This window comes from Phyllobates terribilis, unplaced genomic scaffold, assembly GCF_046119375.1.
Source record: "Phyllobates terribilis strain yellow unplaced genomic scaffold, ASM4611937v1 Scaffold_8__6_contigs__length_399053987, whole genome shotgun sequence".
Taxonomy (NCBI): domain Eukaryota; kingdom Metazoa; phylum Chordata; class Amphibia; order Anura; family Dendrobatidae; genus Phyllobates; species Phyllobates terribilis.
In genome coordinates, this window is record NW_027362768.1 from 249572981 (window position 1) to 249588386 (window position 15406).

The 15406-nt window shown below is 42.4% G+C and overlaps 1 protein-coding gene across 2 annotated transcripts in view; it reads right to left on the reverse strand.

The window, feature by feature from the left end:
• PICK1 (protein interacting with PRKCA 1) overlaps positions 1-15406 on the reverse strand; it is an 86853-nt gene that overhangs the window by 8812 nt on the left and 62635 nt on the right. For both annotated transcript variants that reach the window (XM_073644134.1, XM_073644135.1), the window contains exons 9-11: positions 14660-14793; positions 8492-8584; positions 1419-1469 (exon numbers count right to left, since the gene is read on the reverse strand). In XM_073644134.1, coding sequence (XP_073500235.1) covers positions 1419-1469; positions 8492-8584; positions 14660-14793 — 278 coding nt within the window. The remainder of the gene's footprint in view (positions 1-1418; positions 1470-8491; positions 8585-14659; positions 14794-15406) is intronic.

Below are 15406 nucleotides of genomic sequence, written 5' to 3' on the forward strand. Positions count from 1 at the left end.
CTTTACACAAAACTTAATTTTCATATTAATATGTGCAAAAAGAGATTGAACATTTTTACTTCCTTATCTTATTCCATTTGAGGTCATCGGCTTTGATTGTTCCTGTTCATTTAGTTTTTCTGGAGATGCCCCTTCTGCACCCCCTTTCTGTATTTTAATTTTTTTTTTAACTCTTGGTTCAGGGCTGAGAATAATGTGTGATGGTGGTGGTTTTAGGGCTGTGCCTGAGGGCGTCAGTGGCTAGGAATGAATGGCTAGGGAGGGGTGATGCTGACAGGTAGAAGTAGAAAGGAGCTCTGTGGATAGATCTAGTGGGTTGGAGTGGTGGGTGAGTGAAATGGAAGGATCACTGGTGGGGCAAGGACAGGTAGGATGGACTCTGGGCGCTTGCTGTGATTCGACACCATTGCTAGTGTGCTTGCAGATGGATGTCCTCTCACCATAGCCACCTTGTGTAAGCACTGTTTGTCTTCATTAGTGTCCACTTACTATATCCGCAATTTTTATTCTCCTTCCAGCTTTCCGATTCTATCATTACAGGCGCTGGTCTATTTCCATACAGGCATAGTAATATTCTCTACGACGCCCAACACGCCCTTTTAGCGGTACTGACATCCCCTCACACATGCTGATCCTATCATGTGGAAGATGTCCAATCGCTATAACAACCACAGGCGCATGCTGGGCGCTCGCTGTGATTGGACGTCACCGATCATATGCTTGCAGTTTCACGTCCTCTCGCCATAGCAATGCCTTGTGCATGCACGGGCGATTAGCAGCTCTTTGACGCCCTTTCAGGCACTAAGTAACTGACCATTGTTTGGTTACCATCTATCTCTGTGACTTGAAAAAGAGGTCTTTGTATCCTGAAACACTTAGTTATTTGAGACTTTCCAATAAAATCCTCAACTATACTATCATCGCCTCAATTGGATGCAATGTCCAAGACAATCCTGACTACAGAAGATCCACTTTCACTGTTTTTCCATTGACCTGATTACTCTACCTCTGGTAGCTTTTGACAATCACGGAAGACCCAGGATTGAGGCAGCATCACTATCCCACCCTACCCGACTGCTGTTGTGCCTACCACACAACCTTTCAAGGCGAGTTTGCACCCTTTATTTCCACCTTTCAGGTACATTATCACTGGGAAGAGCCTGTGAGGGATGGAGCGGGACTAGTCTGGTCCGGCTGTCAAACTATGTGGAGGGGAGAGACTACAGCTCTCAGAGTAGGGAGGGGTGAGTTTACCAGCTCTGCACTGCTCCCATGCTGGAAAGCCAGAGGCTTTCAGAATAATTTCCACCCTGTAGCCCCTGCTCCAGTGAGCCGACTACACAGCATTTAAATGCCATGTACCTGAAGATTACCACCGTATCTGTAGTTACATAGCATTTTTTATTCATCATACTTACTATGCTGCTGTACTCCTCATCATCCATTTCCTTCACTTTCAGACAGTATGACTGGAAAATATTGAAAGGAGTATTACTATAAGCTAATTCTATGACAAATTTCGTAGCAAACAATCCAGCAATTACTTTATGCAAACCCACAAAATGTTTGTTTATACTGTGTAGCCTACATGATAGCCAGTATATTGATGTCACAATTGGCATTCCTAGAGCATTCATTTATATTACTACATGTGTAATAGATCATCTGAGTTACCAAATTTAATCCACATCAAACATTTAACCCTGTTCTGCCAATGACAATTTTTGTTCCCACACTTCCATTTCTTTCTCACCTTCTTCCAAGAGCCAGAATTTGAATAGGACCCATCACCAGGCCAAAAGTGGTCTGCTTTTACTGTTATTTTAATCCTGCTCTTTCCCCGAGTAGACTGCTATTTTCGTTTTAAAAATCTACCATACGATGCCAGAGATATGGGCCTTTTAATTTAGTACACCCAGTATGCTTATGGTCTTTACCAAGAGTCGTTGCCACAAAGTAAAAATGCAGAGCAGCCTAAAAGTATGCCCCTATGAGCACAACTTCCTTGGTAAAGACCATAAAAACTAGCACTAATTCAAAAGGCCATATCTCTTAAACCATGTGGCAGATTTAAATAAAAGAAAAAGGTAGTATACTCATTTGAACAGTAGAAATAGAATAAGACTGAAAATTGTCCACTTTTAACCTATTGGCAGGTCCTCTTTAAAGCTGTCTGCCCTATGATAGTAGGTCTATTAGGCCAGGCTGAAACCAACTGGAGGAAACAATCTTGACAAAAGAAATGAAGGCAATGCCTTTGCTGCAAAAAATGCTTAAAACCCCTGAGAACAGTATTAAATCTAAAAAAACAAAAAACAAATATGTATAGCCAATTTGGTCTGAAAAAAGAAGTGGCAGGATGTCTTAATTCACACCAGTAAGTAAGAATGTGCATGTTTATGGTGGATTCGGAAGAAAGGTGGCTGTCTGAATTAAAGTATTTTTCGGACCATAAAACGCACCCCAAATTTTGGGGTGGAATATAGAAATAAAAATATTTTTATAAGATAGGGGTCCGTTTTATAGTCTTAATGAGTACTGTATCTTACCTGGGCAGCGGAGCGAGGGTCACAAGAGGCAGGGTCTTTCAGGAATCCGGTGCTCCAGCAGCGGGTAGTTGTGGTGAAGCAGGATTGCAGGGCCCTCAGGTCCCTCCCTCAGGAACCTGGTGGCTGCAGCAGAAGAGATGGCTGGGGCCCGATGCATAGCTGGGGACATGGCTGAGGCCTGGGGGACGTGCCCTGGGCCTGGCTGATGCCCGGTGTGTGGCGATCAGGGCCAGCCTGAGGGCCGGGACCGGGGCCTAGCTGCGTGCCGCCGGGGCCTGCCTGGGGACCGATGCTGACCGGCAGCAGCAAAGGAGGAGGAGAGATGCTGCGGGTGTCTGGCTGGGGGCCGGCGCAGGTTGGACTGGATGCGGGCAGTGTCTGGCTACGCGCCGGGTCCGGTGAGAGACACAGGTTTCCGGTGTATGCGGCCATCTTCCTGAAGCTGTGATCTACAGGAAAAAGGCCGCCCGAGCTACAAGTCAGCACATGCACTGGCTTGGGCGACCATTTTCCTATGGATCATAGCTTCAGGAAGATGACCGCATACACCGGAACCTGCGCCACTCACCAGCCCCGGACCGCAGCTAGACACCCGCAGCATGTCACCTCCTGTTCCTTTGCCGCCGCCACCACCACCGGCGGGTTCTTGAAGGAGGGAGGCCCCGCGATCCCGCTCCACCTCCACCGCAGGTATGCAACGTTCGGACCATAACAAGCACCCCCCATTTTCCTCCCAAATTTTTGGGGAAAAAAGTGTGTCTTATGGTCCGAAAAATATGGTATGCAGTCTAAATGATAGAATGAATCACTTGTTCAGAAAAAGAACACAAATTCATAGCATGGTGATGTCAACCATCACGCTATTGAGTGAGGTTTTAGAACCTTAATGAAGCACTCCCAAGAAAGTTTTTACGCTCTTAATATATTGCAGTAATCATATTATATAGCACTATGTAGTTACAATTGCTCATTTTGCCCTTCTACCCAGCTATTTCTTCTCTTTTCCATTAGGTCTATGGCATCACATGATTAAACTGACTAGCTGAATCCTTCTAAGCTCTATGTAGAAACAGAAGTTCAATTTTCTTTGCACAACTTTTTAGTCACTGCAAAAGTCTATGGCAGGTGGAGGAGGGAGCAGCTGGGTCAGGAGATGAAGAGGGGAATGTTTTTTGCAGGGACAAGAGATTTCTTGTTTCTACACAGAGCAGAGAAAAGAGAAGAATTAACTAAGTATAAAAGTAAATTATGCAACTGTAAGTACACAGTGCTATATAATATGATGATTGCAAAATGTTAAAAAGGATAAAAACAATGATAGGAGTGTTTCTTTAAATGGAGGAGTGGATCCTGGAAGAAGCAATTCTCACAAAAGCAGGTGCCAAGAAACGTGGAGCAACCAGGTAGGGAGTATATCTGTGCAAGCCCAGAGCTAGAAGAAAAACTAGAATTCTTTCTGCTAAATATGGGAGGTAAAGGCAGAGGGGAAATAAAAACCCAATATTAATGTTTGGCTAAAGCACCCTGCAGTTTCTAGAATAACGTGAACTTGGGATCACAATGAATCAGTTTGGAATCTATGCAGTCCGGGATACTTGACACCCATATGAACGTGAAGAAGGAATTGTGAATAATCCGCGCTGCTGCTAGTTAGAACAACAAATACAGGTACACACAGGATATGTATGCGTTTGTTTTTTTTATTTGTCAACGCGTTTCGTAGCTTACATTCTTCTTCAGGACAAAAAAAACATGATATGGATTAGTATCTGGATTTGCCATTTAACTTACTAGCAGAGCGGAATATCCACAATTCCTTCTTCACGTTTATATCTGGTCTGAGGACCCGTGGACCTGCAGCAGCTGGGAAATCATGCTCTAATATTCTTGTGCGATCACAACTTAACCAGGTTAGCATAACCTTTAATTGTTCACCTCCGCTGCCACCTTGTGGCATTTCTTGTAACTACACTATTGACTCAACTCAGATTGAAATCTAATATACAAAATAGTTGGCCTAGACCTGGAGGTCGGGTTAAGAAACAATACCCGATGGCCACATAATAGTATTTCTCCAGACCTCACTGCCTATAGAGAGATAATAACCTGACAGACGTGTACAATATACTGGCCAAAACAAAGAGAGAGAGACTAGCGGAATCATTACGAAGGGCGTGGAGAACCACAGCCCATCTGACATCCCTAGATCGATTCCTTGTAAAAGGAGCTCACATTACTGGATAAATTATCCCACAAAAATAACAAAGACAATCAGTTCAAAATGGAGGCTCGATAAACAAAGAAGCTGGAGCAGACCCTCTAGACATGGAACTGGGGGGTAACACCATCACTAACTGCTTTGGTCTCCTCTCTAGATGCAGATGGCAGTTCTCAAGATTCTCCATCTGATGCTGAATCTAGTGATATGGGCTCAGGAAATAAATTCCTAGAAAAATATCTTAGTCATCTCCTCACTAAAGAAGATTTCAAGTCCCTGGTTTCTTAAGTCAAAGATACCTGCAGAGCAGAAATTACCTCTATACGTCAGGATGTTAGGCTCCTTGCGAACAAAATGTACTCCATGGAATCCGAACATGATATTACCAGGCAATACATTTCTAAACTACAGAGCAGTGTTACTACTTACGCTAAGCATTTGGATGAAACAAACACCTTGAAGACTTGGACAATAGAGGTCGGCGTAAGAATAGGAGGGTAAGGGGCATTTCCGAAGCAACGGGCTCGAGGACCTTTATCTTAAGCATTGCTTGAATTGGTGTTTAAGTCCATCAGAGGACAACTTGTCTCCTACAAAATAAAGCTAGACAGAGCACACCACTCTAAGAGCTCCCAAGCAACTGTAGGAGTCTATACTGTCACAAGCCTGCACACTCAGCAGGATTGACTATGAAAGGACTCTCATCCAGCTATATCCTGACTTCTCTTGGATTACTCTCCAAAGAAGAAGGCATTTAAAACCGTTACTTCTTGCCCTGAAAAATAAGGATCTCAAGTATCGATGAGGTTTTCCATTTGCACTCATTGTCATGAAGAATGGGCACTCCGTTGTCCTACGTTCCCTCAAAGATCCTCCAGCTGTTACGCTCACGCTCAGACTGTTTAGCACGAGCGTGGATTGTGATCCCACTGTGCCAGGAACCGAGGAGTGCCTGGAGGGGCGTGACTAGGGACCTCAGCAAATCCGACCTTGGATATACGACGGCTTGACGATGACACAATCCGAGGAAGGACGAGGGAGGTGGACCAGGTGCTACAGCAGGGCAGACCTCGGACACACGGCTGCTGACCTTCAACGAGGTATGCAGTTTCTGACCGGTTCGGCTGGTATGCAGATAAGCACTGGCAGGTGCAGGTACTGGCGGGCACGACTGGTATATAGACAGGCTGGTGGGTACTGGCGGGCAGGGCCCGGTGCAGGCTGGAATGCAGGAGCAGGCAGGGCCCAGTGCAGGCTGGAATGCAGGAGCGGGCAGGGCCCGGTGCATGCTGGAATGCAGGAGCGGGCAGGGCCCGGTGCAGGCTGGAATGCAGGAGCGGGCAGGGCCCGGTGCAGGCTGGAATGCAGGAGCGAGCAGGGCCCGGTGCAGGCTGGAATGCAGGAGCGAGCAGGGCCCGGTGCAGGCTGGAATGCAGGAGCGGGCAGGGCCCGGTGCAGGCTGGAATGCAGGAGCGGGCAGGGCCCGTTGCAGGCTGGAATGCAGGAGCGGGCAGGGCCCGGTGCAGGCTGGAATGAAGGAGCGGGCAGGGCCTGGTGCAGGCTGGAATGAAGGAGCGAGCAGGGCCCGGTGCAGGCTGGAATACAGGAGCGGACAGGGCCCGGTACAGGGCCCAGGTGTGGTCAGGCAAGGAAACCGCAGGCACGGTCAGGCAAGACAGGACTCTGTTCACATGGAACAGACAGGGACAGGTTAGCACAGGACAATAACAAGTACGCAGAGGATAAATACAAGGACAGGGTCACGGTACAAACAGAGCTAAAAACAACTTTTTTGCTTTGCAGATATAGTGGATACTCATTCTAGGATTTTATTACCTTTTAATACTTTATACACTAATTACAATCTAACTGCTAATTCTCACTACCAATACCTGCAAATCAAACACTTTATGCTTTCTCTTTTTTCAACCGTCAAAGTCCCTCTTCCCAAAAAATTGTGTAGAGCAAGTGTTTCAACCAAGGGTCTTATATCAGACATCTATCAGATATTACTTAATCCCTGTCCAGATGATCACCCGAAGTACTCCTACATGAGTAAATGGGAAAAGCTTTCAGGGGGGATCTCTTCCACTTTGTGTTTGACAACAACAGATTCAGACAAAACACCTACATGTTATAAAGAAAAGGTAGGTACATCCAGCACTGGGTCCTCAAAAAAATTCTTCTTTACGGCAAATCCAAAAAAAACTCCAGACAGAGTAATCGCATACGCGTTTCATAAGTTACGTCCTTAGTCATTGCATATGACTCTAGCGGCAGTTTTTTATGGCTTTGCAATAAAGAAGAATTTTTTATGAGGACCCAGTGCTGGATGTACCTTCCTTTTCTCTTCATTGTTTCTTGCTACCTATACTACAAGATGTCCGTGCAGAGGAGATCCTCAGTCCATGGGTGAGCTGAATACCAGGTTACCGCAATGTTTCCTATGACTTTCATCTACATGTTATACTTACAGGGAAACCAGTACAAATTACTCATATTTTGGAATCATACGCCCTCCCTCTTGCATAAACTTAATCCCGCAGTCCCTAATTGTTGTTGGAGGTGTGGAAATTTACAAGGTGATCTACCCCATTTGTTTTGGTCATGCTCAAATCTAGACTTCAGATCTCTTTGGATCCAAAATTCTATCTACTTAGTATTTCACAGTTTCAAATAGGTCGCAAAATTAAACTTGTATTGCAGATGACAACGTCTGCTTGGTGTCTGATAGCCTGTAAGTGGAAGTCGACTTACCTCAATCCATGAATGAACTTCAGCTACAAATACAAGATGTTAGAAGTATGGAATGCCTTATTAAATAATACAATTGAGTGTTTTAAAGTAACATGGACTCTTTGAGACAAATACTGGGTTCAAAGAGACCCTTAAGGAATGTAGTTGCAAAAAGTTTAGTAGGTCAGCTAAGTCAAGTAAACTTCGTTCTTTTTCCACCTCCACTCTAAACCTTATGTGTCAATGTCTTGTGTTACTGTACTTGTTTATGTGATATGTCAAGATGAAGACTCTGGGTTGAGTCTTCTTGTTTCTCGTATGTAATAATTTATGAAAAATCAATAAAAACTCAGTCAAAAAAAAAAAAAAAAAGTTAACCCAAATAGTAAATGCCTAAATGCCGTGAAGCAATATTTCTTTAAAAAAAAAAAAAAAGAAAAATCAGAATTGCCATTTTTTTTTATTCCACACCTTTGTACAAAAATAAATAGTGGTCAAAACATAGTATGCACCCCAAAATAGTATAAATAAAAAGTCAGCTCACCCCACAAAATACAAAAATACAATACCAGACAGGTTAGGACTGCATGTACCATTACTACGTATTTACTTGTTGTAGGGTTTATGCAAACTTTATTCATTTATTTTTATAAAACTTCAGATTTTTTTTTACCACTGCAATGGTGCTGTTCCATTATATATATATATATATATATATATATATATATATATACACATATATATATACATATACATGATTCCTGAAAGAAGGGAAGGAAAAAATGAAAAGTGCCAAAACAAAAATTTGCCGTAGCCTGAATGGGTTATCATAGAATGTATTATACACTTGATTTCCTATGCAGTGGATTGGTGATCACTTGTTTAGACTGGAATAACCCTTCAATGAGAAACAGCTAAGAATACTTTCTTTTCTTCTCCTTAAACCAGATAACCAATCTAAAGAGAATTGGGAGCAATGGTTACTTACCAAATATTCAAACTTAACATCAAGATATTTTTTGATAGTTAATTTTGTGTCAGGAATGGCTTTATTGAGATATGTATTTAAATCATTCAGCATCTGTTAAAAAATAGTTTATATCAGTTACACAAAATAATTTTTTTTATTAACATTAAATGCAGAAAAATATTGGGAAAAGAAAGTCGTTTTCTGGGATCACAATCTTGGTGGCAAAGGAAGAAGTCAGTCCAGCTGCTATAAGAGTAGGGAATGCAGGTAAATGAGGCAACGTAAAGAAAGACGTTCACAAACACCCGATCGGCGGCGTCCGACCACCACTGATCTGATATTAGAAGCTCATCCTAAGGACAAACTGGGAATATTGGGATCCTTTAAAGATTCACCATTGCATATCATTAAAATTGAAATGGGCCCTTACATTATTCTCTAAGGTAGCCTGAACTAATTCAAGTGTTTTGTCAGAGAACTATGGTAGGGAAACTTCCTCAGAGAAACTTGCCGAGAGCAGGACTTTGGAGTGGTAAGCTGAAATTTCAACTTCTTCTTAAAGGGGTTGTCCAGTCTAAAATGATAAGTCTGCAGTCACTCTGTGTGCCTGAAAACTCATGAATCCCCCCAGCACAGGCACTGTGTGCTGCGAGGATTTGGCAATATCTGTGCACAGTGCATGTGCTGGGGGATTCAAAAGTCTGTAGCCAAAAAGAGTGACTGCAGACCTTATCATTTTGGACGGACAACCCCTTTATGACGTGGTACGTAATAGTACGCACCACGTCGTAACCCCCGGTTCAGTGTGGGCTCCGGCGCTGAACCCGCGCTAATACCCTGGGTTTGTTTTATTTTTATAAATAGGGCCCCTAGATAATATTATATATCTCACACACACAGTACTATGCCCAAGTTTTACACAGGTGTGGAAATAAAGTGAAAAGTAAAAATGCTTTCAGTTATAGAAGTGGTAATAGTTTATATTTATGAATTAATAGAATGCAAAGTGAATGAACAAAAGACTAATCTAGAACAAACAATATTTTGTGAGACCATCATTTGCCTTCAAAACAGCGAGATCTAGGAACTTGCACACAATTTTTGAAGGAACTTTGCCAGGAGGTTGTTCCAAACATCTTAGAGAACTAAACCACAGATCTTCTGTGGATGTAGGCTTGTGCAAACTCTGTCTTTCCATGTAATCCCAGAGAAACTTTAAGACGCTGATATCAGAGCTCTGTAGGCGCCCCAGCTATCAAAGTAACTCATCGGCACCCTGCAATCGTTTCATTAAAATGGTCAAACAAACTGAAAGCGGCATTTAAATGGTTACCAGCTGTGGCAGGGCTCTGGCCATGGCTGATAAGAAACAGATGTCAACTATGTAATACAGCTGGCATCAGTCAGATGTGGAGGATGCCGAGCTCCTTCGTCCCGGTCACAAATGGCATCACAGAGCATGACAGACAATTATGCTTATATGGATGAAAGGGTTAATGACATTGGCTGTATGTTTGGCGTTTATATCCTGCTGCAGAATAATTTTGTAACTAGACGCCTCCCTGACTGTGTTGCATGATGTATAAGTATCTGCCTGTATTTCTCAGCAGTGAGGACACCATTAACCCCTTCCTGACATTTGACACAAGTCTACGTCATGGTTGGGAAGGTGCTCCCTCGAAATGACCTAAATTTACGTCACAGCTATCATACAGGCACAGGAGCTGCGCCCGCAAGATCGTTTCCAGGAGCTCGGCTTAAGCTATAGAAGAGACCCAGCAGTCACTGCCAGGAGCGGTACCTGCACCGTCCTGGGACATTTAACCCCCTAAATGCTGCATTCTATAACGATAGCGGCATTTAGAAGGCTTGGAGAGGGAGGGGGCTCCTTCCCCCTTCACATTGGCACCCCCACCACGTCATTATCACGAGGTCACGACGATCTCCAGGTTAGCCAGCTATGGCAAGCCTGTTAGACCATACCAGGAGCATGGTCTAAAAGGCTACTGTAAGTGCAGCACTGACAGATATAATGCATTGCAATGCTGGCACATTGCAATGCATTATATCAGCGATCAGACTAATAAAAGTTAAAGCCCCTGGGACTAAGTAAAAAAGTGAAACAAAAAAAATTTGCACCCTCAAACTATTCCAGCAAAATGTGAACTACAATATGGCGATCCTTCCATTTTGAGATTTGAAATGTGCCTCAAAAGTAGTGGTGCGCCTTCCCTTCCGAGCCCTGAGCACAAACAGTAGTTTTCCACCTCATATGGGGTATCGGTGTACTCAGGATAAATTACACAACAAATTGTATGGTCCATTTTCTCCGGTTACCCTTGTGAAAATGAAAAAATTGGGGGGGGGGAGGGGACCTAACATTTTTGTGGGAAAATTATTTTTTAATTTTCACGGCTCAATGTTATAAAATTCTGTGACGCAGCTGTGGGTTCAAGGTGCTCACCACACCTCTAGATAAGTTCCTTGAGGGGTGTAGTTTCCAAAATGGAGTCAAATGTGGGGGTTGTCCACTGTTTAGGCACATCATGTATAGTGAAAACACTGTTTCAAAATCAATATGATCCGTTGAAGTGTTCCAGACTTATTACCACATAAAGGGACACTGGTCAGAATTGTAAAATTTGGTCTGGTCGAGAAGGTGAAAACAGGTTTGGGGGATGAAGGGGTTTTCCTATGAACAAACTACATTTTAATCAATAGATCATAGAATAATAATAATTTCCACAATTGGATGTGTTTAAAAAAAAAAAAAAAAATGTTCCTAGGGTTCGAACTCAGATATTAACAGGCGCTTAACACCATGAAATATGGAATTCAAAGGCCGACAATTTGACAAGAAACCCATTTTACTAACTTATGCCCTTTTAAATTTGCACAGAGTTGGTTCCCCCAGTCATTTACTGGCGATGCCACTAAAAAAAAAAATGTGGAAGTTGCTATTTTGATCTCGCGTTCATGCCCATTACATATTTCCAAAGTGGACTTTGATCCATTAGGTAGATTCTTAATTCTACACAGCACTTGGGGTAAAAGCTCAGTTATGTGCAATCTATACGCACCTAATTGGCGGGAGGATAGGGGGATATTTAATTGGCATTTTCTGAGATTAGGGACAGGCTTACTTCTTCACCTTCATATCCTAAGCAAAATATTTCCCATCATTGGACTTTCGTGAAAGTATCCGCTATTATATGCTATATGACCTATGGAGAATAAATAGCCCTACAGCTAAAGAATATACACTTTTCTCCCATCCCCACCAAACCCATAGGCGAATAGACTACTTCATTGGGAACATTGTGACCCTAATATCCGTATCCACTTCATATATAGGACCAATATCCTGGTCGGACCAAGCCCCGGGTACTGTAGACTTACAATTCTGCATAAATCCTTGGTGAGTAATGCACTGGTGACTGCATGAATCCCTTATAATTGATCACATATCGCGAGAAAAACTAAGGAACTCCCTCACTAATTATCTTTTAGAAAATGTCCCAACATCCCCCTCACTTCCTGTGCTTTGGGAGGCACATAAACCAGTATTTTGAGGTGTGTATAGCACTATCCTCTCGATTGAAATAAGATTATAGCTTTAAATACCTCATGTGTGAAACAGAATTGAAGACAGTTGAGGCTCAATTAATCTTAGGACCTTTCTTGACAGCATTGAAAGGGCTTTACTCATGCCCAAGAGCTACTGTTTGTCTACTTCATGCCCAATCAACAAGTCTGCCCATCAGAAATGATACCCGACAAGGATGCCCACTCCCCCCCCCCCCTTTTATATGTACTCAGTATAGAACCATTAGCAGAGCAAATTAGGGCTAACCCAGACATCAAAAGGATTACCAGTCCGAGATAGTGTGAGCATCATGTCATCCGCAAAAAGCGCTAACAATCCCACTCATTTCTCTCCCCAACTTCAATCGGGTTTTGGACCAATATAGTAAGCTTTCTGGTTATAAACTGAATGAGATAAAACGGATTACCTCTTAACATCCCGGAATCTAAACTATAATCTTAAAAAAGTCTTATAACGTTAATTGGCGAAAAAAATCATTGAAATACCTAGGGATCTATAGAACTCCCTCGTTTAGGCAAACTTCCCATCCCTGATACGAGATATTGACTAACAACTAAACTAACGGACATCTTTCCATGTCTTTCTGGATAAGATAGCGGCAGTCAAAATGTCCATATTACCTAAATTTCTCTACCTGTTTGAAACCCTTTATAAACTTTAAAGAAAATGAAGACTTCCCTTTTGAAGTTTATTTGGCGCTCAGGTAGGCGCTGTATCCCTAATTCGGTCATGTATGCCTCGAAACTGCAAGAAGGTCTTTTGCCTTTTCCAACATCACCCTATAGTATTAAGCTACACATTTGCGCCATCTGGGACGTCATTATATGCCTTCAATAAATGGACAGAAATAGAAAAACCGTGGTTTGTACCGTATTTATTTATTTTACTCACTTGTACAGCGCCATTAATTCCACAGCGCTTTACAGATATTATGGGCACTGTCCCCATTGGGGCTCACAATCTACATTCCCTATCAGTATGTATTTGGAGTGTGGGAGGAAACCCACGCAAACACTAGGAGAACATACAAACTCCTTGCAGATGTTGTCCTTGGTGGGATTTGAATCCAGGACCCCAACGCTGCAAGGCTGCAGTGCTAGCCACTGTGCTGACCGTATCACCCTAGTTCATTGATCTGGGGTACTCCTTATGAGATTTCAACCTGTTCTATGTTGGGTCCCATGGCTTTCTCTGGAGACATCTGGCGCAGATGTAGAATTAAATATCAGCTAGCCACTCATGCGTCTCTCTTAACTCCCTTGTTGTTTACCCCACACCTCCTAGAGAGTCTCACATCTTCCATGACAGTACACTGGATAAAGTCAGGCCTCTTTTGCTTTAGAGATATAGCAGACCTTTTTACGAAAAAAACCACGAGAATTCAACAAACTTCGTAGGCTCTATAATTTACTTTTATCTGCATATTTTTCAAATAACTCAATAACTCACTATTTTTCAATGGTAAGGACTTTTTAGCCAAAGGACTTGGTGAGTGGTGCTATTCATTTTTCTACTTGTTACATAGATGCCACACTTGAGCCTTTGCACCACCATTATTGTCCGTCACCACTGCTGTTGTTCAACAATATAAATATCACACAGTGGTGCCTGAAGATTTTTTCCATTCTCCAGTTGGCACATTTATAAGATCTCATCACAGGAACATCCAATAAGTGGAACTTATTTTTTATTTCAAGATCTAGTGATTAAAATGTCCTTTGTTCGTGGCTCAACCCCTTTAACCCTGCCCAAATTCCCCAACTCCATTTGCTCAAATGAAGCCCCAGACTTGCAAGAAACCTCCACCATTCTTCTTGGCTGCCTGCAGGCACTCATTGTCCCACTTTCTAGACCTTTAGCAATCAAACTGCCTTCTGTTACAGCCAAATATTACACATTTTGACTCATCACTCCAGAGCACCTGCTGCAATTTTCTGCACTTAAGTTCCTGTTTTCGTGCATAGTTCAGTCACTTGGGCTTGTTTACATGTAGAAAATATGTATAAGATATGGATTTTGGCCTCAACCTTCCATGATGACCACTTCTGGCCAGACTTCTCCGAACAGTAGATTGGTGTAGCTTGGTCCCATTGGTTGCTACCAAGTCTATGATGGCACTGCTGGACATCTTCCAATTTTGAGAGGAAGTGAGCATGATGGGTCTTTCATCTGCAGCAATAAGTTTTCTTGGCAAGTGTACCTAGAAGAACTGATGCCGTTATAAAAGGCAAAGGGTGGTCACACCAAATATTGCTTTGATTTACATGTTTCTTTTACTCACCCACGCACTTTGCATTTTGTTAACTAATCCAAATAAAGTATTAACACTTCTATTTTTGAAATTTTTGAAAGCATTCTTACTTGGCGGTGCTGTATAGAGAAGGAAGCTGTGTCATCTCCTTGATCATGACAAAATTGCCTGCAGACGATAGGTTGCACTCTTCTAATCTTGATAAAAAGTGCATCTGATAGTCCCAGACATACAATGATACAGTGTATATATACAATGACTTTACAGCTGTGGCTCCTGGACACAGGGGATCAGCATGAGACTATGTACTCTAAAGAAGATCACTTACTGGTTTAATTGTTTTTAAAAGACTAATTCCAAATTTCTCAATGTTTCGATGAGCATCTGCAAATTTTACAAACGCTTCACTGGCTGCAGGCTGTGGCTCTCGGACACCAATCACTGAAAACACATCTCCAAATGCTGGGAAAATTAAAATTTAAGTATCAATATAATTTATTTCAGAAAAAGCAAAGATGAGCAAAAAAAACAACAACGTCTTTCCTTTATGGGAAACCTGTCACAATAAACAAGCAGAGTGATCCGCCAACCTCATGTTAGGATGCAGGAGGATGACATCGTCATTTTGCAGTAAAAGATCCAGTACAAGATCTCATTACGATGTCAGTTTTGCACATACGTGTTCAGAGTCAGTGCTCTTTACAGTCTATGTTTTTGATCTAAGACACAGATTAAACTCGCCAGGGTGAGTCTATAGGTCTTTTATTGCATATGAGAAGAACTGATGAAACATTGACGGTAAAAAACTGACACACTGACCAAACTCTGATCTAATAAAGCACACTGATGGAAATCAGACAGTGTTTTCATGTATGAGAAAAACAACGTGTCTGAATGAGGCCTAACTTGTATAATATTAATGGAATGCTCTGCTCATTCCCTGCTTGGCTCAGGGGTCTGAGGGATGGTCCTAGTCAATGACTGACAGGTGATAATTTGTCTAGCCTGGAATACCCCTTTAATCTTAGTAAAATACTTGAATGCTGCTAAAAGTTCATTCATCAAAATCTAACTA